We start from the raw sequence: 25360 nt of genomic DNA, 5'->3' as shown, positions 1-25360 counted from the left end.
ATCGTGCCAAGTATCCTGGAATGTACTCAGCCATCTGATTCTGTGAGCTGTTTCCTAACTAAGGGGAGTTTTAGATTCAATGTGTGATTAAGACTTGAATCTATTATGGAAGCAGGAACAGTGGAGGAATTATCTTTTGTGATATTTTAAAAATAAATATATAATTGAGAGACTGCATGCAGTCCTCAAAAGAATTTAAAGCTGCATGCAAAAACCCTTTTTTCATAGTTATCTACAGTAATTCATGAAAGCATAAAAAATGACACCTTATAAAAATGGCCAACTGGCAAATCCAGATGTGGCTGGTTGGAACTTCTGCCTTCAGCATCATCACACCCAATTTTATTATGACGTTAGCCACAGCACATCTATCTATCACTTCTGAGAACTGAAATGATGTTTTCCAGAAAAAGCATCAAAAGGATAACTGGAAGGATCCCGCAAATCTGAAATCACAGCTACTGTTCTGTACAAATAGACATACTATTTACAAAATCAGCCTAACTAATCTTGCTCTCGCTCCCGAGCACACTTGCTATGTGCCTTTGCTAGAATGCTTTGAACTATCAGTGCCACTGTTTCCCCTGCATAATTACTATCTTCTGTTGTTTGTGTGGGTGTCTTGCTTGAAGACACACCACAGAGGCGTTCTTTGAAATAGGAAAACATTTTTGTAATGCCATGATCACGTAAGGAAAAGCAAAAATATTTTTAGTTGCCCTTTCTGTTGATGCTACTAAATTCTGTACTGATAGTATTTGGAGGCCTCTTCAGGACGGCAGGAGGGGTCTGAGCCCAAACCCAGGTAATTCCCTAGGTGGACCAGCACTGAATCGGGTATTAGCATGGTGTTAGACCAGACTCTACTACTACCTTTCTGCACTGCAAGGGGAGGGCATCCTTAGAAAATGACAGCAGTAATGAAACTCTGAACATATCTGGATGGGAGTCAGGCTCATACACGGTTACTTACTGAGCTCTTGTGCCGACCAGCCCACACGTGAGGTGGTGTGTCCGCCTGCTTTTAGACTGCAAGAGAGGAAAGGGATGCATCAATTCTTCTATTTTCTGCAAAAGAGGTTCTCATCTTTTCAGCCATACACGTTCTTCCCCAGTGCATCGTCCCTGTCAGTTGCCTGTCATCTACCTTATGCTCCAATTTTATAATCCATTTCACCTGAAGATAAGATTGTGCCTTAAATTATGCATTCACTGAGAGGCCAACTTGTCTTGTTTAACTGTACAGCTACACTGCCACTCAGGAAGAAATACAGAGACGTGAAGCACCTTACGTATTCAAGGATCTGAAAGCTCTTCACAAAGAGAGATGGAGGTGCTGATGGCAAAGGGAAGTGCACTAGAAATTGTTGGCAATTGCTGATGTGGAACTTTCATTAGCTTTTATGCAGCCTTTGACACCTCAACCACTTTTATTAAGAGAATTAATGGGAGGGAGGACGTTAAGGTTATTTCATCTTGTCCTTGGGGAACTGACTGTCAAAAAGACTGATGGAGTAAATAAAGTGTTTGAGGTAACAGTGACCAATTTGTGGGAATTTGATCTAACAGCAGCTCAGAGCATGACACTGGACAGTTTTTACTACCACAACAACAACAACAACAACAACAACAACAAGTCCACCACTGTTGGCTGTAAGACATGGAGTTTTCTCTCTCCCTTCTTTCTTTCCCTTTCTTCCTTTTTCTTTTTTTCTTTTTCTTTCCCTTTTTCTTTCTTTTTTCTTCTCCTTTTTTTCTTTCCTTCCTTCCTTCTTTCTATCTCTGTTCTTTCATTTTTCTTTCTCTTCCTTCCCTTTCTCTCTCTTCTTTCTTCTTTCCATTCTTTCTTCTTTCCTTATAACATGGCAGCACTTCATCCCAAAGCTGTCAGTGCTGTGTCTGTCTCTTAGGTCCCCCAGTAAGGCAGAACTCTGTTCTGCCCTTAGTCACCCATGAAATCCCTTAATGCTCCTTTTGATTTGGAGAACACAATGCTGCCTGAAAGGGCAGAGGACAGAAATACTGTAGGGGAGGGCTCACAGTTACTCTTCATACCATAACACATGCAATTATTACTCTGCCCTGATCACTGTAAGGCTGAAGTGTGTCTGTGGTACAGAAGAGTCCAGCAAGTCCTGCACCAGTCTGCCTGGAGTCCACATGGCCCCACCACTGGGGAAGGACAGACCACCACCAAGGGCAGGACTGGAGAGAAGTTGCTCCCTGGGACGTGCTTACTTCAGCCTCAAAGGACAAGTTTAACCAAAGGCTTCCCTACATAACAATGATTTCAGGGCTAACCATCAGCAAAATCGTCTTGCTGAATGCTCTTCGGATAGGCTGTTCACCATACATAGGGTTGTTTTAATGGCAACAGTGATTTGACACTTGCCCGCTTTTATTCCTTACTGCAATAATTCTTTGCCTCCACTGTTTTAGGGAAGTGCCATTGGACCCAGTGCATTCAGAAATGTTAGTCTTCCTGTGGTTTGCCATGCTAATTTCTTTAGGGAAAAGGAGCTAGTCGCCTAGGTTTCATACATAAATTCAGTATTTATTCTTCTGATCTGCTCTTCCAGATTTCTTGCTAGCAGTGCAGCTTCGAGTTTCTGTCTTTCCATTTATCAAAAGGAGGATATTCACTGCTGACGCTTCCGAAAAATAAATAAATAAATAAAGCAGCAGACCCAGATAAACATCTCACAGCATTTTAGAGCTGCTAAAAATAATAGTTGATGTAAGTAGTGCTCTTTAAGTTAAAAGCACCGGTTGATGCAAGTAGTGCTTCATAAGTTAAAAGCACAACACAATCTCTTTGTTTTAGCTGGGATAAACTGTGATTACCACGGTGCAATTAGTAATGAGGAGTCACGGGCAGAGACTGAAAAATAAGTTGGGTCTCCAGAGCTTTATTCTAGCAGACTGTCCCCTGAATAGCACTACCTCCTCACGCAAATATTTGCCCTGAATAAAATGTTCATGCTTTCTAACCAAATAAAAGCAGCCCTGAAATCTGCAATAATTCTTATGTCACCGTTTGACAGCACTAAGGAAAAACATCTACAGCTGTCATGCATAAACAGAGAACTGTCTTAAAGCAGCTGAGAGATTTGGCTCATTCATTTTTTCCAGGACAGTTGCTAATGTGGCTGTTTAATGAAAGATGGCAGAAACAGAGAGGGATTCTGAAGTTCAGCACTCACATGTAATAATAATATTTTCCCTGAAAATACACAGATATTCAAGTGACCTCTACTGAAAAGATTCTCCTTTGTCAAAGGTGTATGGGTACAGAAGATGGTGCATTTTTTATTAGCTGAATTTTTATTTGTGTGCCTTTTGGTATATGTGTGCACAGAAATGCACGCACCATTACTTACTATCACACTGCCAGTCTTCATTTTGTTTGTTAGCCATCCAGAAGGAGATCACCCTTATTTTTACTTACTTTATTTAATATATTTTTGTCATAAACAAAATTTGATGATGCTAACAGAGAGACCCACTCCTGCCTTCACTACATTTTGGATCAGGTCTTTTCCTACTAGGTTTAAAAGCAGCAAAGTCTAGTTTATGGCTAACTATAGGCTACTTCCAATTGAAAAATCAATCATATCAAACCTTCATTTGAGAACTCTCAGAGATGCTGAGATATAGGTAACTACACAAAGTCCTCTCATATTCTCACCTTAAAAACTTACAGAATGCAATGTTGTTTGTTAAAAATAAGTATTATTTATTTCTGAATCCTGAACAAACACAATGAAGACTATTTCCTGACATCAAAAGAAAAATTCAGCAGAAAGCAGCAATGTGTCATCAACTCTTTATCTGCCTCCATCTATTTGCAAGACAAATGCTTCTCTATAGCAGAAGGGCCAATGAGAGAGTAATGTGCCTTATACTTTGCTCTCCTGTCTAGTCTGGATTTTAACTTGCTAATTTTCTGTGGCTACAAACAGTGCTGTGGAGTCCTTCAGGCAATGTGTTGCCTATGAGCCCCAGGCTAAGGGACGTTGCTGAGGCCACCAGCAGGTTCTCCAGCTCACGGGGAGAAGAGCGAGCCTTCCTCTTCCTCCCTCTTGTAGCTGCTGTTACACCTACTGCATCTCTGCGTAGCTAACCTCAGAAGAATCAGATAAACATTTTGTGCTGGGCTGTGGTTAATGTTTTCTACGAGCACATATTCGGCTACCTGGAAATCAGGAAAAGCACGACTCAAAGACAAGCGGATTGCCTGAAGCCCACCTCAACAGCCGAAGCATTTTCAAATGTGCTCCTCTACAAAGAAGAGGAAGAAGATGCCTTGGTCAAGCAAAGAGAACTCAGCTGACAGCCTGGGCTGACTTAATAAAGATGACCCTAGCACTCATGGCAAAAGTAGATCGCAGCCTCCTTCCACAGACGAAGTAACCCAAAGTTTTCCAGCCAGCAAGCTGTCCTGTAGGCTGTCCCTGCAGCATTGTTATCTACTGAGCCTCCCGCAAACACAGGTAGCAAGGAGTTGAATCTGACCTTTTTGGAGGAAGGGGGAAGTGTTTCTTTGCAGGAAATGAAGCAAGACTAAACAGGAAGTGCGTTTGTTGGTTCTGCAGAGTATTTAGCTTCGAGACAGTATTCCTGTGAGAAATATTATTCAAAACCCAGTTGCAACAAAAGGCAAGATCTAGATCTAAGTTCTTGTCTCCCCAGGCACAAGTTAGTCCTTCTCCAGCCACACCCTTTAATAATCTTTCCACACAATGTCACGTAACATTAAAATACTATCAAGCATTAATCCCAAGCATCACATCCATTTCACCTCACTGCCAGCAGTGGTTCTTACAGGAAGATTGTGTTATGCCCAGGAAAACAAGCCTGCTTCAGTACAGCACAGCACTGGAACAAGATATTTGGGGTTTCTCAGGACAGCCAATCTTTCAGTGACAGGCCCAGAGTTAAGCAAATGGATTACTTCATCCCAGAATGTCCTGAATTTCATATATTACCTCACAGAGCAATCAAAAAATCTGCAAAGCTGCTCCATCTCTCCTTTTTACCCTTTAATACATAACATGCAATACAATAACAGCTTAAGGAGTACTAGCAGGTCAGTCTGAATGGTTACTCTTACTTCCAGGAACACAGAAGTTAAATTTGCATGGAAATGGAGCACACAAGCAAATGCACAGCATTTTGCTTCCTGCTTCTAAAAGATTTTTGGTGAAGCCAATATCCTGGACAGACATAGTTTGCTACTGCTCAACCACTATACAGGATAAATGAAGGCACTGAACACTACTGAGCACCCACCCCTTCAGTAATACATGCTATTGCAACCTCAGAAATATCTATTTCTAACCCAAGAGTAAATGCTGCCTCTCTTCACAGGGAACAATTAAGGTGGGCAGGTACATGGCAGACAGGGGCCCAGGAAGATATTACCCGCAAGATAGTTGACACCTATCAGAAAAAGAAGAGGGCTTGTACTGAAGTGGGTGGGAGAAGTCCCTGAAGAAAGGAAAGTGTCCTACGGAAAGGTTGATGGGGCTCTTAGAAAGCTCATGACATCCAAACGGCAAACAGATGAAGACAGGTGATCTGAGAACTGCTGTTGCCTATGTCACTGACTTCCCAAGTCAAGTTATCTTTCTCTGCCTCCTGATAGCCTCATTTTAGGATGGTAACAATGCCAACTTTCCATCTTTACAAGTCATCGTAAGATCTGTGGATGGGTGCCATTAAAAAGTTGTCAGCATTTTTAATTATGACATTATGCTGTCCCGTAACACAGCTAGTCTCTCTCAGAAGCCAAACAATAGCCTAGCTCAATTATTAATTTACTGTGAAAGTACCTCACCTTTTGCCAACAATGCTGTTCCAAATTGCTTCTTTAGGTCTGCTGTCAACATACAACCTCACTGTTTATGGGTCCATGTGAGGCACAAAACCACACCATACATCAACTTTTTTAACACATTAAAAAGATAGTATGATACAATACTGCATTTTCAATATAACTCCATCCAATTTAAATATATGTAGAGAATGACTTCTTATGCTTTTAACCTAAAAAACTCACCATGTGCAGTAATATAAATCTATGCAAATAGCCATAACCCCAAGTATGCAACTGATAAATTAGTCTGTATCACTCATTTGAGTAATTTGAGCTTCTAGGCATTGCAAGTATTGCCAGAAAAAGGAATCTCTTACTGTACATTTCTCTTCCAACTTGTTTAATTACATCTGGACTTCCTGAAACAATTATTGGAGTACAACGGCTGAAGAAAGTTAGAAGTGGCGTACTAGTTTTAGTTCCAAGCTAAAACCAACTTCTTATCACTTATGCTGGCTGGTGTAATAACAGAGCAATTATTTTCTTTTATTTTGTGAATTTTACCAGCTCACTATTTATTTCAAACACATGATTCTCTTCAGAGATCATCTGAAAAATGCTTCTTTCTTCTGCTCTTGTCAGAAACAAATGTCAGCACAACGCTGAAGTCTAGGACTTGATGTTCTGCACCAGAAAAATAGTGTCAGAATTAGCAGGGCTGCCTTCAGGGGCACACAGGGTTTAAAAGGCTGACAGATAAGTTTATAGATCACTCTCGGTACCAGAAGGAAAATTGATTTTGTTTTCTTGCCAGCTAGCTCTCGCAAAACACATTTTCCAGTTTGTCATCTCATATATTTGGCTAGAAGAAGTCGTAATTTATTTTGAGCAGATATTGCTTACCCCTAATTCTGAAAATATGAGGCTAAACAAAAAAAAACTGACAGTTGCAAGGTATTTACTTACCTTCTACAGCTGATGCACTCAGATGACAATGTTCTTGTTCAGGAATTATGGGCAGTACCTTCCTGGCCTGTGCAGTAAGTGGAACCTGTTGTTCGTTGGTCTTCACTAGGAAAAGGTAAAATATTTTTATCCATACTGCTAAACAACAAATACATCTGCAGAGTGTTACGCTTTGAATATTCAGGTTTGAAGATCACTGAGAGCTATCTGAATGCAAGACAGAGGTGCACAGCCAGTTTTTCAATGGGATTTCAGTGCCTATAAATGCAGATACACGTCTGGGAGTCCTGCAAGTACAAACCACATTCTGGTATTTTGCTTCTTCTTGGCACTACCCAGACTACAAGTTGATTCTAAGTCTTCATGGAAAACAGCTTGAGGGTAGGCCACTAAATTGTTCTTGAAAATTTACTAGTAGTGAAAATGCAAAAGCATGCAAATACGGGGTTAAATAAGGGTCTCCCAGAACACGAAAAGCTACAGGTGGCCAGTTAAGCAGAACCAAGTGAAATTTAGAGTGTGAACTTTCCGATTCATTCTCACAGAAGGACAGCCCAGACTGTGTGCCTCAGAGAACTTGCCATACACATAGGGAGAGTAACCAGGCGTCGTACAGTGCTTAACAGAGATGACAGCATGCACTTCAGAAACAGGCAGAGACATGGTGATGCCGCTATCACGCTGTAATGCAGACATGGTGTCTTGCTGGGATACATGTAAGGACGCACAGAAGCAGAGTTGCCAGGCTAATGATGCTTTGATGCAATGCATTTTTCGAAGAACTACAGTAGAAGACACAGCATTTTGACTCCAGGTCCACCCTGTCCCTGACCATCCATAACTTCTGTTAACCTACAAATAGATTTCTCCTGAGTTCATAACAAGAGGAAGAACCGTGCCATTTATATTTAGCCATATCCTTTCTCTACTTTCGATATCACCTGGGCTTCTCTCCTTTACAAATGCAATTAAAAAGTGGGGTTTGGATCTCGGTAATTAAGCAGCTGAGTATGAAACACAAAGTTAAAACAAAACTGGGGTAGGTTTAAAAATAGCAGTGGATCGTATTCCACCCTCAGGCTGAACCTGAAGAGAATGGGAACGTAGGCTGATATTCCCTTCGGAGCCCATGTGTAAGGCTGCTCTGCACGCATGCAAACGGAGCAGGGAAATGGCCCCTCACGTATCGGTGCTCTACTGAAAGAATACAGGGGCTATAAAAAGCTCCCTAAAATTACCTGTCTCCTATAGATTTTATTCTCCCTTCTGAAACAGCAAAAGACCCAAAGTGGTAATTAGGCTTCACATTTTTCTCTGGAAACATTGCAACTTAGAAACATGTACATCTGTGTTGAGTATTGAACACCATGACAAGCTTTGCTTTTCTTAGCATTATTCATCTACGTTGCAGAGGCAGACAACTACACAGCTATGTCAAGAACTAACTAGGAAGGATCGGAATAAAATATGTGATGGTTCACTCAGCCAAGATTAAACAAATTTCTCCTTTCTTGGCTTTGCACATATTTGGTGCTGTAGAGGATGCATCCTGCCTGTCCTCTTTGCTAAAAAGAGAAGGTGCCACAGAACACAAGGAGAACTGAGTCCAAATTCATTGAGATGCCAGCCCTGACACTGCTGAGCCAGGGATTGGGTCTATTTCCAGCCTGTCAACTAACCTGAAACTGTAGCAATACATCAAGATATGGCAGAATTTGGCCTACTTCTTCTAATCTTGTAGGCAAGGAACTATTATTTTAATAGGGTAGCACAGAAAACAATATAGGAACTCAAATGACCGAGGGGAAATTTGTCTTATTGTTTCTTATGTGCAAATTATAGTTGTCAAGCCCACTTATATCAGATGCTATGGATGTCACAAAGTCTGAACAGTCCAGAAAACAATGGCAGGCCAGAAACCCTGAGGTTTTATTCTCTGAGTCCTGGTTGTCACCATGATCGTATAATGTTCTTCTTTCAGGATGAGTTATGAAGTTACCACCCAATTGCTTAGTGGCTGCAGGTCTTTCAGCAATTTAAAGCATGTGTTTTAACCAAGCTACCCCACTTTTCATGTAACTGGAAAGTCCAAAATTTCTATATCTAAGAACTGTAGCTATTTCCCTTTGCTTCCAGCATCTAGGCTATTTTTCTACTTCTGCATTTCTCTTAGCCTGAACCAATTGAGTCAAACCAGACACTCAAATTCAACCTTTCCCATAGGAGAAACACAAAACACCTCTGCAGTAGCAAAAGCTGTTCCAACTGCTGACCATCTGCCCCAGCCCGACCCACAGGGGTGGGTGGCTGCTGCTGTATCGGGAACGGCTGCTGGTCTTTGGGAGGAATTTCCATTGCTGCTGGGGGTTGAGGCCAAAACCCCAACTTGGGTCTTTGCTAATATAGAGCTCAGCAGGCCACAGAGTAGCCAGGTGCTCTGCACATTTGCTGACACTGTACTACTTTCATTTTCATTAGAGAAAAGGTATAAGTAAGTCTAAGATGCCAGATAAGTAGCATGGATATGAATATACAAATACATCTTGTAATTCACAGTCTATTGAAATCTCAATTAAATATGTTACTGCTTCAACAAATACAGTCTTCGGAATACCCAATACCATGACTAGGATACGTTCAAAATCTGTTCCAGCAAATTCAATATGAATATTAATTTGATATGGTTGAAAGCCAAGAGCATCATAATATAATCAGAAGAAAACATACTCAAATACATCAGAATTAACTTTGCATTACTGTGAGCCAGACGAGTCAGGGAATCTTGTATCTGTATCCCAAAATGTAATGAACCAAATTATTACTTTGAGCCAATGGAGTATTGCTGAAAACGAGAGAAGTAATACACAATTTCAGCAATATAGAAGGCATTATGTCAGAACTAAGGTTGCTCACATAGACTGCAGGGTAATAACATGATGATATTAACAATACGATTGCGTGTTTGCACAGTCCCATTCTAGAATGGGAGTGGGAGCAGGTTTTTTTTCCAACAGACCTTACGCTGCTTTCAAAACAGGACAAAAATAAATAAGGAATGTCATTTTTCTGCTACAGAAATACGGTCTAGATGGGAATTTATAGTGGTAAACTTGTACCGATATAAATTCACACTGCATCTTATAACCCACATACTTTCGTTAATGAAACTTCCAGTATGAAAAGACCCTGCTAGGCAGATTCACTCATAGGTACCAAAAGCACTCATTTATGCAATTTGTCTTTCTTGTGCAACGTCTTTTTTTTTTTTTTGAACAGTGTAGTGTATAGTTCATAGACACTGGCCTGCTCCCAACATGTGCCATGTCCCCAGGAGTTAATTTTTTAGGATACAGTCATATGAGAATAGCTATACTTAATCAGTTCCTAGTAGTGGAAAGGGTATTTAAGTGTTTCAGGGAAAGTGGGTTAAGGAAAAGTGTAAGAGCAGTGTAAGTATAGCTACCTTCCATTTCACTGGAACCAAGGCGATTTAAGCAGTGAGCTGTACGTGACAGTTTAGCAATTTCTATCTGAGTTCTTTTAAAACACTTCGGGGAATACTATCTAGTCCTTATAATTGCTATTATTAATTTATTAAGTTGTTCCAAAACCTCTTCAACTGCCTCTTCAGTTTGAGAAAAGAAAGTCTTGCAATAAAAGCCTCTGATGTGGGAATCTCCCTGACATTCTCTGTGATGAACACAAAGCAAGGAATAGATTTTTCACCTTTGGTTTATTTTCCACGAACTACTACTTTCCACTACTAGCGAGTCCTATTTGATATGAAAATGCTCTGTGTCTGGAAATACAGGTCAGCTGCTTAAAGAACACATATTTCTTGCACTGATGAAAAAGCATCCTGTTCTCTTTCCTTTCTCTTGTGGCTGCACTAAAGGGCAACTGTGTTTTGTCAATTCAAGCCACTCAAAGGACTATTTTACATAAATGTAATGGCAGAAACAGATCTAAAGTCTAGAAAACATGCACTGTACAGCTCTGTACACGCTCTCATTCTTTTTTTTTAATTTAGCTTAACAGCACAGACATGATACAGCCAACGTTTATGACCAGAACGTTTTAAAGCTTCCCTATTTCCACTGTATGTGCCTAATCATTCACAGTATCATGAATTTCTAAAGTTGGAAGGTTGTAATTTTAATCCTGCCCTAGAGAATTTACTGAAGATTTTTCCTCCTTGGAAAAAAGGGACACTGGACTGGATGATGATAATTTGTGGACGTAGAGGCACTAACAGTTTCACAAGACTAGCATACATGCTGTAAATTATCTATTTGTAGGACCCCAGTGATATTAAGCCACTAATTTACTGAGCCTATGTAGGAAAACATTCTAATTTTCAAAGTGCAGGTTTCCTTCTTTTTCTTTCCTCATATTTTCTGAACTTTGACTAACCTTTGGGAAGCACCTGTACATCTTTTCATCTACATGAGATACTGTCATATTCGCTTATATATACAGTTATTTATCCTCATTGCAGTGTTTCCAGGATGGTTGTATTGTCTTCGGTGCACCTCAATGTTGTGTTCAGAGATTCCAAGCTGTACACTAATGATAATTACAATATTATCAAGGGCTGTTGAATAAGTAATCAAACACTATTTATAATCCACTATCACAATAGCAAATCTTAAACTAAGGAACTGGAAAAAATGTAAACATTTTTCATATGGTCTTGATTCTACTTTTAATTATATTAGTATAAATCAGGAAATTGACTGGATTGATCGGAACTATGGTGCGTGAAATCAATGAGTATCAGATTAGAATAAGGCCCATTATTGCAGTTACAACTAAGCATCTTTCTGGGTTAAACTGATAGGTTGAAGCGGGAAGAACACAGAGGTAAGAACAACAGACCAATATGTGATTCCTGTTCTCTTCAGCACAGTAAAACTAGATTTGAATTTCCATAAAACTTCATCATCAAAAATGCCTTTGGATATACAACATTAAAGATGCCATTGTGAACATGCTGATAAAACAGTTATGGTATTAGTGAAGCTACTAAAGACAAAAGGTGGCAGAGATAATTCCTTTCCTGGGGGATGAAAATAATGAGCTCATAAATATCTTAAATCTTAAATAAAATCTTAGAGGTAGCCAGCACTCTAAAACTGAGGAGCATAAATTGTACTCCCAGGAGAGTTCAGACAGACGGGGAGCTAGCTATTCACTATTTTCTAGGTAAAATTGAAATTCAGTGAGTTATTGAGTTGTAGAGGGAAATTATCAAGCCTCCTCTATTTCTCAAGGAATTGACAAGACAAAAAGCAAGGTAGCCAAACCTAGACAAATTTAAAACCATTTATTTCCTTTGCTGGCTTTGTAGTTGTTCTTGTTTTGGTGGGAGATTTTTGTTGGTGGTATTTTGTGGTTGTTTTTTTTGTTGTTGGTGGTGGTTTTGTTGTGTTTTTTTTTTTTGCTTTGTTTTGTTTTTCCCATTCAAAGCTATTATTCTTCATGTTCATATTAATATTTAAAAAGCCAGAGCTCCCTTTGTGAAACCAGAATCTATGGCATTTATTGAAGCATACGACTTTTCCGGCAGTATCAGTAACATTCAGAGCTGTATCTGCTCATTTCCCCTCACCCAGAGATTTATGATCAAATTCTAATTTCTGCAACCAAAACGTGGAGTTTAGCCATGCCTCTTAATTTATCTGGGCTAGCCACATTATACTCTCAGAAGATCGCATTTTAATACCTATCTGAAACTATTAAATTGTACTTTGTTGGGATTTTTTTCTAGGAATAGTCTCTAAATGCCAGCAGAGCCATTTCCTGAGTCCTGCTACAAGCATCCATTCCATTCTTTACTAGCAGATTTTGTCAAGCCAAAAACACACAGAGCATACATGTGTGTATATTTGTGTACACTTTTCATACACACTCAAAGCACTCAGCTGCCAGGCTTCAAATATGGCACACAAGATCACCAAAAATTAAAAGGAGGTAAAAGAAAACAACAGCAAAGTCCTTAATGCAAAACATTTGGAAAACTGAGAGAAGCATTCCCACATACATAAGTCTTTGTAGAGTTTCACTGTGAGAAATATTTATTTCCGATAGAAATATGTATCCGTAACATAAGCCAGATCAAATTTGTGTAGGATCAAGGTAACTCTGAAACAAAACTGAAACATCCCTTGACAGGAAAGTCTTAAAAGGCCTGTCTTGAACTCCCCAGGCTTCACAAATTGTTAGGTTTTTATTTTACTTTTGTATTACTTACCAGGAAAAAGATGAATTTTAGTAGCAGAAACGGTTGTTATTGCATGTCTGGAATCTTTTTTGCTTTGAATAGTATAAACTGCTGCTGCTCCTCTGTGTTTACAATCTGTTTTAAACAAAATGAGATGTCCTCAGCTATAGAAATACAGACAGCACTTATTAGAAGGAAAGCTGGTACAGCCCTTATGCCTAAATTGTTTAACACTTTCCATGAAGAAACAGGAAGGTTTTGAAGTAAGGTCAGGAGGAAAACCTAGGGTCAGATGTTTTATATTTTCCCAAGTGAATTTTTATGACTCCATGTTTGCCCTTTTCAAATTCTTCTTTCCTTCTCTATAGCATGTAACTTGAGCAGACTTTGTAAGATTATAAAAAAAAGTAACCACGCATGCTCTGGTAATAGCAAGGATGAAGTGTACTGGCTCCCTAGGAAGCTGACAGCTTCTTTGTAAGTGTGTGGTGTTCATTTTTGGGAGCACAGTACAGGAACAAGCCCTACACCACTGAGAGAAGATAGAGCTGGGTTGAACACCTCTGACTGCCCTCAGCACCCAGTGCTTTCCATCATCCTGCCGCTCTCTCAATGGCAGTCTTCTACAGTGACAGCAGCTCAAGACTCAGCTTCTGACAGCAGACTTGCCCCACTTCTACACAACAGAACTGATTTTTTTTTTTCTTTTGAGAATGCCAGGAAAAAAAATCATCTTTAAAAATTCATTAAATTAGCGTTATTTAGGTCATGACGTTTTTATGAATACCCAGGTGAGAGCTAATATGCTGAAGCCTTAAATATGTGCTCTAACAGTTAATGTCAAAAGAAGCTCTAGAACTGGCTGTAAGACAAGAGTGGAAGAGTAAAGGCAAAAGGACTAATTTCAAATTTAGCTCCTTTGTCATAGATCAGTTGTAATCTCCTCAAAGTTTATTTGGATATTTTATTTTATGCACTCTTGGAAATAACTTCATTAATGTTTCAAAGAGTCTCAGAGTCTGCCTAGAAGAAAGTCTTGGAAGGTCTCGAGAGGAAATGAATAATTCCATATTTCTTACCAGCTTTCACTAGTGCTCAGAAATTGAGAGAAAAACTAGTAACTGAATTATGACTGTAAAAATTCTAAGCAGCTGTTTTAGGCACATAGTAATATTCTGATAGATTCTTTAGGCACCATAGAAAAAAAAGCAGCATGTAGACTTTTAATTAAAGGTGGCATAATATATACATACAAGAAATAAAACCCTTAAAACTAATTTTATGTGCTTATCTTTTTGCCAGTAAGATACTGCTGTTGTATATGATATACATTGTAAATTTAACTCATGAAAATACTATTCCTCTATTAACAGAAAACATATTCTAGAAGTAAATCAGAAATCAGAAGCCCAAAAAGGGCATCTTTTCCTCCCTGCTTGTGTACACAACAATTCTGAAAAACTTGCATTTAATAGAAAAACGGTGTTTAAGGATAAAGGCAGTAAAATCATTACTCATCGCTACTAATGGTTCTGCATTAAAAATGAGATGTTATGACTCAAAGCATAGAGAATCTAACTCATGACATTTATGGTAGCTTTCAAATTGCAAGTAAAAGTCCTTCAAACTAGAATAGTTAATGGCCCACTTATAAAGACCTATTTTACAGTTTGTGTGATTCTTATGTACGTAAAATAGGGTTCAGACTTTTGTTCCAGCAATAAGTAAAAGATCATGCTATTCAATCAAGATAATCTGATAAGGAGTTTCTTTTGTTATTTGGAGGGGGATGCAACAGATGTCATTTTAAGCTACTGTTTCACTTAATTGATTAAAAATAAATGCATAAAATATTTACATTTTAAAAATCACAGAAACATCTTGAGTGTAGGCCTCCTTCTGCCTTCTGTTCAGTTATGACTAAATCTAAACTTTTATTGCTCTTTCATTACAAAACTGCTTGTGGATACAATTAGGATGATCACGGGAATGGATGTAGCTTATCATTTTTTCATTACCCCTGTGATGAAGGTCTCTGTTCTGCAGCTCTGGACTACAAGAGAAATGGACAGCTGTCTGGTAATAGCAACTAAATGCTGGTTCTCCAGAGGCTTTCTACCCACTCAGGGCTGAAACAGGCAGAAGGTCTCAGGAAATTGCTGTGAAAAGCATCTGAAAGCTATTATCCCAGGTAGCAGGTTAAGTAACACTCATTTCACATTGACGAAAGGGAGTTTGCTCCCTTTACCACCTACCTCTGACTTCTGATGAAAAATGAAGACCAGCAGCTGAAAAGGTCAATTTTCTGCACTCTTTTTGCACAGAGGACTTTATCTTGGTTGCTCAACAGTCTCATGCTTAAGGTGCTCCTACCATTTATTGTTGCTTTCTCCATTGTATATTGCTAGAAGAAATACTGTAAACCCTGATTTCAGCCTCTATTCCAAGCGAATTGCATAGGAAGAGCTTTTTTAGGGTGGTGAGTGCATTATGCACAAACAATTGTTTCAGTCTCTGAAGTAAGGACAAGTTCTTCCATAGCAAAGTTACTTTTTTAATCACTTGGAGTAGTCAAATAGTGTTGTTTCAGAAATCACAGCATTATTTTCTTTGCTGAAATAACAGCACAGAGAAGAAATGTTATCTGAGCTTAATTCAGCTCTGGGACAAAGAAGACACCACTTGGTTGACCTTTGTGGCATTGCACCCCCACTGTGAATTCAGATGACCAGTTTTTAGGACAGACGGCTGAGTGTGTGTCTCCTCATATCTAACCCATAATTTTTCTTGACCATGACCTAGATGAATCGTCTTCAGGAAGGAAAGGGTATTTCTATCTATTTCTATTGGTCATTGGCATTTCTGCTTAAGACCTTTGTTAAGGCTCAACTTTAATCTTTATATCTACTAAAATGACTCTGAAACCAGAAGTTCATTGGACTAAAGATCATAGGCCACCAAGCATCTGTCAAAAAAACATACTTCATTCACCACCACCAAGCTGGATTTGCATCCACAATTCCAAGGTGAAAGGGGATAGCATCAATCATCTGAGTATTCCAGTTCCTCTCTAAGAAACTCCTATCATATTACAATTAAAATACTGTTGTCTGAACCACATTAATAATCAACAACTTCCTTATAGCAGATTTTTCATTGTGTAGAAATTTAAATTCACATAGACTAACTTTTTGTTACTTACAGTTTTGTCCATTTTCATGAACTATTTTGTAGATGACGATTGAAATAGTAAACACAATGATGACTAGAATCATACTGAGCCAAATGATCTTCGCCATACACATTGGATCTGTTCAGAAAAAGTAGGAGGGATTAAATAAAGCAGGAAAACGCTGACAGAAAAAAGCAGAATAATTTGTCTTGATAGTTGTATATGTTGACTATGCCTATCCCCACAGATGAAAATTTAAACAAAACAGAAGTTTGTGCCTTTCTCTTTCAGCCTTCTTTGTTGTTTGCAATTGAGTTTTCTACCCAGAATTTAGTTTCATTTTCATCTGTATCTGTCTCTCCATGTCTGAAAAAGTTAAAAACTATACTAGTATCATAGCTAGGCCTACTTATTAAAAACAAACAAATAAACAAACAAACAAAAAACAAGACATAATCTGCCCTCTCTTCAAGAGGATTTTCCCTGGAATTATTTTACACTGCTTTAGCCAACTCAAAAACACTTACTGTTTTCCATCAAAGTTACAGCATAAAATGTATTTGCCATATAAAACTAAATGAATGTAATATTATTCAACAATTCCCTGATGGGAAGTGTTGCATACATGTACTGGAAGCCCTGATTGTGGTCAGGCAATCTCCTGCAGCACAAAGTGAAACTTAAAAAGCTGATGGTTTGTCCTCTGGGAAAACTAAGCCTAGCTCAGTTGAATATTTCTCTTTTAAGTCAGGCTGAACATAGGATATTGCAGCAGGACATTAGGAAAAGTCAAACGTGTCTTCTGGTTCTTCTAGCTCTTTCTAGCTAACTGAAATTGTTTAATTTACCACAGCAGAGTTATGCCATTATGAGGGAGGGAATAGGAAAAAGTAATTCCAGATTTTTTCAAACATGTATTTTGTAAGTCTGTCATTATTAAGTGGAGAAGAAGAAAAAAAAAAAGGCAAACTGAATGTACAGACACTTGTTTTGCTGTATAGCTTCTAGGGAAAATAAAAGCAAAGCTAAACAGTTGACTATAGACAACTGTCAGGTGACTATTAAAGATGGTCTTTTTCTGTGGTATGATCAAAATTGCATTGTTTTGTTGTGAAATACTTTCAAGTGGTTTCTGAAAGCAGAGAACTACCTATTGGAGATTTTCTCGAACATTCAAATTGTTTCCGAGTTTGATTTCCCTTCTGACTCTCCTTTGTAACTTACATTCCACGTAAGACTCCAGTTGCAGTGAAATATTTATGCAGTCATTTTGGTCGTCGATCATTGCTGCTAGACAGGAGTGATTTAGGTATTCTTCAGCTGCATTTCTTCCTCTGACTGTAGAGTTGTCGATGCGGATTTCCAGCATATAGAAGATATTATCCTCTACTTCTTCATTTGCATGAAGCATAGTGAAATTAAAATATTTGTAAAAATAAATAACATCTTCTGTTTGCTCTTCCAATGAGCCTTTTTCTTTTGGATCTACAAATTAAAACAAAAACTGTTATATAATGATAGACAAAGGAAGACAACTCTTAGAAGGAGTGATAAATATTTTTTCTGTCTCATTTGTGAAAACAAATAGTAATTTTTTACATTACTGACTATGATAAAAATGGACAAAAGGATAAAATGTAAAACCATTCTGAACAGATCTGAGGAGTATTGATTATCTACACAAAATACATTTCCTTAGCAAATTATAGCCTTTTTTTTTCTTTTTTTGCTTTACTACCAGCTTCGAAGCTTTTAAGATTTTTGTTGCTTTGTCAGCTGTTGTCAAAGCTAATAAAGACAAAAATTGGGCTACGAAGAAAAACAACAGGAAAAGCTGTATGATGCTAGACATCTGAAGTGTACATCTAGCCTCTGTGCTATCAGTTGCAGAAGGGTTTTGTTCCATTTCCAACCACAAGTTGTGAGACTCGCAGAATGTTAACAAATACATGTAGGTGAGACTGTGTCAGTTGTGTTAGAGTTGTACAGGTATAAATGAGAACAGAGATTGTCCACATATTTTCTGCATTGGTGTTTTCCACACTCGGAAAGACAGCTACTTTTTACTAAAGTGATGCAGTTTGAAAAGAACTGCATTTCTTATACCCAGGACTTGGCCTCTTGCCCCTGTTGCTGACAATGTTAGGAAAGCAAAATTCAGAAGCATCCTCTCCCCCAGATTTCCAGATACAAGTGCATAAGGCACAGAAGGAATATGCTGCTACTGCTCTGAAAAGCTGTGGTTGTTGTTGAGCTCTTCTTCATATTGCTGGGCCAGTCCTTACTCAGTGCTGCCTTCCATCAAACAGGTAAGGCCATTTTTAATGCTAAACAGTTGTGGATACCACAGGCTATAAGCAGGAACATTGTTATTTTAGTTCTTTTATTTCTTGTGTAGCTGCCACCTAGACTGTTACCATCTTTGATTTAGTTCTTCAGATACTTGCTTTCATCATATCAGCCATCAACAAGCAGAGTTCCACAATGACTTTTAAAAGCAAATTCTTCAAGAAAACTCATCAAAAACTACAACTCTTTATAAATAAATATTTTGGAAAACCCAGCAAGAATTATAGAATAAAGATAGAGATATAAGAGTGCTCGTAAAAAACAGATGGCAGAGGTCAGATTTGCAACAGAAACATTCCAGGTGGCTGCTGGATAAGGCACTCTTTTCTCACAGCACCCTGCTTGCAGACTAATACAAATCCCCCTGAAGATAATGAACCCTCCCTCATACACATGGTTTTACATAAGATCCTCAAAGAGAAGAAATCGGCATTTTGCGGCTCATGTTTTTCTGCTGAGAATCTGTCATAAAACCTACATTTTGCAGCAATGCAAAGAAAAGCTATTAAGGACAAAAACAAACAAACAAACAAAAACAAACAAAAACAAACAACCAAACAAAAAAAACAATGTTCATAGAACTTTCAAAGCCCATAGAGAACCAGCACCATGTTATCATTTTCTTTCAAATAGCAAACAAAGCCATGCATTTTTTGTTGTAATTAACTGCTTCCGAATGAAGTGTTATGCTTTTCCTACTTACTTTTTTTAGTTATAACTCCTGATCCTTGATGATCAACATCCACATCTCTGTTGGATTCACATTCTGAGTATTTAGTATGTGATTGTTGTTCCCTACTAGAGGACTGGCAAATACATGGAATATTTTGGAAACTGGAATGATTTACAATGGTCTTCAGTAAGATAGTCTGGTTTTCTCTTCTTTGTTGCAGTGATCTTTTGCAAGAATTATTAAAAGTGCAAAGTGGAAAAGTGGTGTTACTTAATGAACAGGTATCCACGCACGAAACAATGATAGTGTTAGCTGAAAAACAAAGAGTATCGTATTAGCAAAACCGTCTCAAAGGGTATAGACAAGTACGTGTGTTTACGTATCACGTAACATATCCTTTAACCATCATACAATGAAATGCACTTTCTTTCTCGAGAATTACAGCAGCATAGTGAATGCATTGCTGAATTCCATGGAATATCTTGCTGTACTAACTTGCATTTGCGGTCATCTCTAGTCTCATTCCTGTTTCAAAGTTGTTCAGATTTCATTGTACTTGAAGAGAAGATGAAACCGCTCATGTTTGAAAAGGGTAACACAGCCCTGGAACTGTGCAGTTGCCATACACCAGGGTGATCATGCTGTAAAAGAGCTATAGTGAGGATGAAAACTTTCTCTTCAGTGACATTGAAACCTTACAGTGAAACTACAGAGAAATGCTGCTGATTTGTCCAACCACACCCTTCCTGCTCTCTGATATTCAATCACGAAACTTAATTATAACCAATTTTGTTAGCTGAGTTTCAGTATCAAATTACTGCAGCTGGAGCGCACTAATGCAATTCTAGCAAATAACAAAAAACACATAGTATCATTATTAACGAGTGCTATTTTAGCTGTCCTCCTTATTAAAGTAAGGCTTTATTGTATGAATCATGTATTTTTACTTGAGTTAACCTTGAAGTATTTTTTCAATATGAAAGAACTGTAAGAGTAAAAAACTTCTGGGACCCCAACATGAAATCTGTATTTATGAACACAAATAATCAGGCTCATGTGTTGACGTGGCACTAGCCCATAGTTTTATAGCTGAGCTTCCAATTCTGGTATTACCTTTGCATCTCTGAAGAGGAAATTTTGCATCTACCACTCATTATGAGTAATTGGGATAATATGTTCATAAATCCTTATGTATAGGCAGGAAAGCGGCCTTTGATTGCTCCAGTACTGAGCTGCAATCTGACAGTTTCAACAGCCATCTGTGCTCACACCGTAGCGGGCTTGCCTCAGAAACAGTTCAGTGAGGGATTTCAGGCAGAGTACAGAAATAAAATCTGAAATCCAGCACCAAAGTCAGTTACCTTTGCTTACTCTACCCTCCTGGCAAGGCGTGGTGCATCTGGGCAACTAGTCTAAAACCACTGCTGCAGCTTTCAGGGTCAACTAACGGCAATTCCCTGCTGTGTCCCTTTCACCAAGGAGTTTGTACCAGGACTTGTGAATCCACTGACTGTGCTGAGGCAGGGGTCTATGTACAGCACCATGCACTCCGTTTTGCATTACATGCACCGCATGAGCAAACAGGCTCAAGAGCTGCCCAGCGTTGGTCGTGTTGTAGGTATGTAAAAGGCATGTTAAACTAATGGAAAACCTTGAATGCTGTCCTGTTAGGGAGGGTATTACTCTCCTCTCGAAAGATCTTTGCTGAGAAAGCCATTCAGTATCACTAAACCTCACTTTCTCCCATCTCACAGGACCGTGGACTTTCCAGGGAAGAATATGCATTGCTGAACAGTAAGCATGGCAGCAAAAAGGTGGGATTTTCCCAGTGGATTACGTGGCAGACAGACAGCTGTACCAGAGTTTTGCTGCTCAGTACAGGATTGGGAAACATCCCTTCCCAAATGTGAGCACCACTGGAAACGTGGAAAGGGTTTCGAGAAATATGAGTGCAGACAACCTTAAGAATTATGAGGATTACTGAGACGAAACCATGCAAAGCATCTCTAGGAAACTGCTTTATATTCAAAAATCTGTAACTCATGCTTAATGTTAAGTTCTGTGACTATGAAATTCCTTTACTAAGCTTCTATTTACAGGTTGGGTTTGTTCGTTTGTTTGTTTGCTTCCTATAGAAAATCCAATTCCATTAAAATGAAATTATTCGCAGGAAAAAAAAAAAAAAAAAAAACTTGTTTCCATCCAGAAAATCATAAATATTTCACTTTTGGATTAGATTAACTTTTTTTTTTTTAATTTGATCTGTGATGCCCTGTTTGAGTTAATTCAGCAGTGTGTAAAACTGCATTTTTGTCACTTCCTTACAAAAATGGTAGCAATCCCATAATATGGCAGATACAAAGCCTTCTATACAACTTGGGGAACGCATAACTGAGAGATTATAGGAGATGCAGTCCACCAAACTGTACAGGACTGGGACTGAGTGCCTCAGGCTCCAAAACAAGTTCCTGTTCTAAAGCAACATAGTTTAAAGTTTCAGAGACCAAAACTGGTGGGTTGCTTTACAAATTTAAAAGAAACTTTTCACTTTTGGCAATGCTGAACTGAATTCATTTTGATAAATTTTTAAAGGCTTGTTTTTTCTGCAAATTCATTTTCCTCAAAATTTCTGTAAAAAAAAAAAATATCTAAGTTTCACTTATGTTATACAAAAAACCTGAAGCACCCACAGCTTTAATGTGATTTTAGAAAAGCCTATGGGATTAGGTCTCAACCACTCATTTAGGAATCACCTGTAGAGGAAGGTACAGTGCCTATGTTTCACATCTCAAAGAAGATTTCTGACAACAAATTTGTGTGGGGAAGTAATGTCCACAGCCTCATGTGGTAGACAGAAATCTGAAACAGCTACAGCAATGGAACTTTGTACATTTTAGGCTTGCTACAAACATGAATTAAAACCAGTTTCCAACAGAAGATTTTCAGTGAACCAGAAACTCCAATTCCTTGGAATTTTCAAATTAAATTGTTCAGCATATTTACTTCCTCACATAATTAAGACATTGTAATACAGTCCTATAGTTTTTAGAACATCCAAAATATGACTATGATCATAATTTTCTAAATATAATTCTGTGCTCCACTCTGCCCATATACATCTTACTTTAGACATAATGTGATTAAGACCATACATCAATAGCAGAACTGCAATGATCATGCTATTGCAGCATAAAGCAACTCCAAGGATAATCTGGGGGGCAAATATCATGGAAAAGTGCAATTGCTCTTTAATGTTTGACAGTAATATCAATGTTTTCTTCTGGTAATATTCACGCCATTGTTTATTTGTGTGGTCTGTGATAGCAAGTACTTTGGTTACTTCTGAGTGGAGGTAAAACATTAGTTGTTCCAACATCTTAAACCGTATGATTGTTTTTATAACATTTGAAATTTATGACATCGTGTGTTGGTTTATAATCTATAAATATCTATAAATTATATTCTAGTTAGTATCACAATTACATTTTTTGGTGAATGAAAATAAAAATGTAGATGTAAGTAACCTAATCTGGGCATGCTTTGATACTAATTTGTTTGCAGAAAATTATGCTTCATAAATAATTTAATGATGTCTAGGAACACACACCATTTGGCAAGGGGATTATTTTTATTATTAGATTTATCTCATACAAAAGCTTACTTAGGAACAGCTGTAACAAAACTATTTTAATATTAATTTATTTATGAATTTTTAAGAAAGCACTGAATGCATTACTTATACACGTACATTTTGCATTCATCCTAAATACAGTACTGACCTTTAGGGTCACCAACATGTATTTGGGATTTGGGTTAAAAGATTTGCTTCAATAAATTCACCTATTCTGCTCTATTATTTTTTTTTAATCATGCTACCACTGCATATCACTTGCATAAACACTATCTCACACCAGATAGTAACTGTACAAAGATTTATAGGCATTTAAGTACAGGAATTTCAAAAAAGTTATTTTTTAAGACATGAGTAGCTGCTATGGAAGAACATAAGCATTTTAAATACTACCTTCATGCTGAAGATAGTAAAAGTACAGTTGCATGGAAATAGTTACAACATTTTTGCTATGTACATAAATGAATGGCAAACTCCTTCCAAATTAACACATATAATTAACTCTTTGGTTAAAAAATCTAAAGAAAACAATCTATATGTTTTACAAAGTCCATGTAAGCCCATATAATAACCACCACTTTCAGGAAAGCACATGTGAACTTTTCAACTGCAATCAGAGTTTAGAATAAATAAAGGCTCTTTTAAAAGCTGATCACTCACCTTCATGGATTTTGAAAAATTCAGGTAAGCATAAAATAAACATGGTAAGTACTCCTAGTACTAATCTGAAGAGTTCTGATTTTCTCAAAATCAAGCACATGCCACTGAAGCGCTTCCATCTAGCATAGTGGTGGTAACTTCCTGGTTTAGCTTTTAACTTAGTGCAGGCTTTATGCAAAATAACATCTATCCATTTCCTTTTTCTCATATGACTTTTCTTTTTACTTCATGCTACGTTAAGTTGAAGAGAGGTAACTTCTGTTCTTACACTGGTATGGCTGCGCATGATTCAAATGAATAAAATGAAGATAAAACTAATGTACTGGGATGAAAATATGAGAAAAATGCACAGAAACCATTTTACTCATTTGGGGCAATTTTGTTCTAGGAACATCACCCCCTAATGGCCACTTTCATATACCTTCTGAACAACAACGTAATCATCTTTGTGAAGGAATTTTATTCTCACTTGGCCAAGAAGATTCTTTAAAAAGTGAGTCAGAACCACATTATAAAAATCAGTCAGAGCCAGATGAGTCAGATATGGAGATTTTATTGTTTTATTTATATACCTATGCCCTGGGGCTGGCATGTGTGCGTGTTATAATTTGACATAATACAGTATCTTTAAGACTTGAATAAACTATTAATTTGATCATTAAAATTCTAATCTAGTAAATAAACAATGTTTTAAGTACAAGGAACTGAGTGTGAGATGTTCATAGCATCACTGCTGCTATATTCTCAAAAGACAATGGATGTGTTGCCAATCTGTAGGGTGTCTTCAGTGCGTACGTTACTAATCTTTACATCACAGGAAGACTGGGAAGAGCCATTGCTATTTCTATACATAGTAGTCATAATTTTACAGCTAAACTTTCCAATTAGAAAAGTGAAGTCCACCATGATATTCTATAAATTCTTTCTACAGATGAGACTGCAAAGAGCATTTCTGAAATGTTCCATATAAAAGTACTCTGAATAATGCGTAAGTAAAAGCAAACAATTTTACGCAAATATAGATTACCTATAGTATGAAGGATTTAATTAATTCAGAAATCTCTCTTCTGACACAGAATTTTTCCCACAACCCATTTAGTACTGAGTACTACCAAACTGAAACAATGCCACTGAAGCTAAAATAAGAAATGTCCTACAAACCTGAAATGCCCTTCTTGGCATCTGGCTGGCTCAGAAGATGAGTAAGCCAGGTGGAAGTAAATACAGTAATCATCCTATAGGAAGACTCATAATGGAGCTTTAATGAATATAAATTTAATGCACTATTTTAAATGTGGCATTTTTATGCAATGAAAACAATAAAATGAAAGCAAAATGATATATTTTTTTGACAGAATGGTACAACCTAAGTAGTAAGGATACAGAAATTCGTAGGTATGAATTTAAAATGTAAAATACACCTACTGCACAATTTATATTTGTTGTGTTAACAAATTGGCTCTACTTTGTGAGAGACTGTGCTGCCTCTTAAATATCTGCCATATCAGCTGCTTGTACTTTCCTGTTTTCAAGGGTTTATGGTGTTTGCCCATCTTTTCTGCCCAGAAGGAGTGAAGTCTCTTAGGGACTGCAGGAGGATTTTGGCAAGCAATATGTATCTATCCCTTTCTAATATGTTCAGACTTTTTTTCAGGCATGTTTCAGCTCAGTCTCTGAGTTCAGGAGAACCACATAACAACCTGGCCCCACAACTCATAGGGACACCCTAAGCCTTACACACCATTAGCCTGAGATGGCCATGTGTGTGTAAACCAGCACCTGCCTGGACTGACTGGCCAACTGAAGTGAAACGTGTGGGTTTTCCTTCTCGGGGACACACTTTTCTCCATGTAGCTAATAATTTGTCC

The 25360-nt window shown here is 37.9% G+C and overlaps 1 protein-coding gene and 1 long non-coding RNA gene across 5 annotated transcripts in view; one reads left to right on the top strand and one right to left on the bottom strand.

Annotated features, from left to right (window-relative positions):
- The window catches only part of TMEM156 (transmembrane protein 156), a 31471-nt gene extending 7264 nt beyond the window's left edge, over nt 1-24207 (bottom strand). Inside the window, exons 1-8 of one of the 4 annotated variants that reach the window (XR_005819910.1) lie at nt 23493-24205; nt 19232-19513; nt 17404-17664; nt 16210-16317; nt 13038-13142; nt 6785-6889; nt 4516-6502; nt 974-1029 (exon numbers count right to left, since the gene is read on the bottom strand). Coding sequence is in view for 1 of the 4 variants with exons in the window: in XM_040556782.1 (XP_040412716.1) it covers nt 6785-6889; nt 13038-13142; nt 16210-16317; nt 17404-17664; nt 19232-19513; nt 23493-23700 (1069 nt within the window). In the remaining 3 variants the exon portion in view is untranslated. Of the gene's footprint in view, nt 1-973; nt 1030-4515; nt 6503-6784; nt 6890-13037; nt 13143-16209; nt 16318-17403; nt 17665-19231; nt 19514-23492 lie in introns of all 4 variants that reach the window. The other 3 variants (XR_005819913.1, XR_005819911.1, XM_040556782.1) reach the window with 3 other exon arrangements.
- Nucleotides 17677-21380, top strand: LOC121070128. The gene is made up of 2 exons (XR_005819914.1): nt 17677-18488; nt 20956-21380. It is a non-coding gene; the product is annotated as an uncharacterized LOC121070128 (long non-coding RNA).
- Nucleotides 24208-25360: the final 1153 nt, after the last annotated feature.

The sequence above is a fragment of the Cygnus olor genome, chromosome 4 (genome assembly GCF_009769625.2).
Source record: "Cygnus olor isolate bCygOlo1 chromosome 4, bCygOlo1.pri.v2, whole genome shotgun sequence".
NCBI lineage: Eukaryota > Metazoa > Chordata > Aves > Anseriformes > Anatidae > Cygnus > Cygnus olor.
Note: the sequence above shows the minus strand (reverse complement) of the source record. Positions and strands in the feature narration are given on the sequence as shown.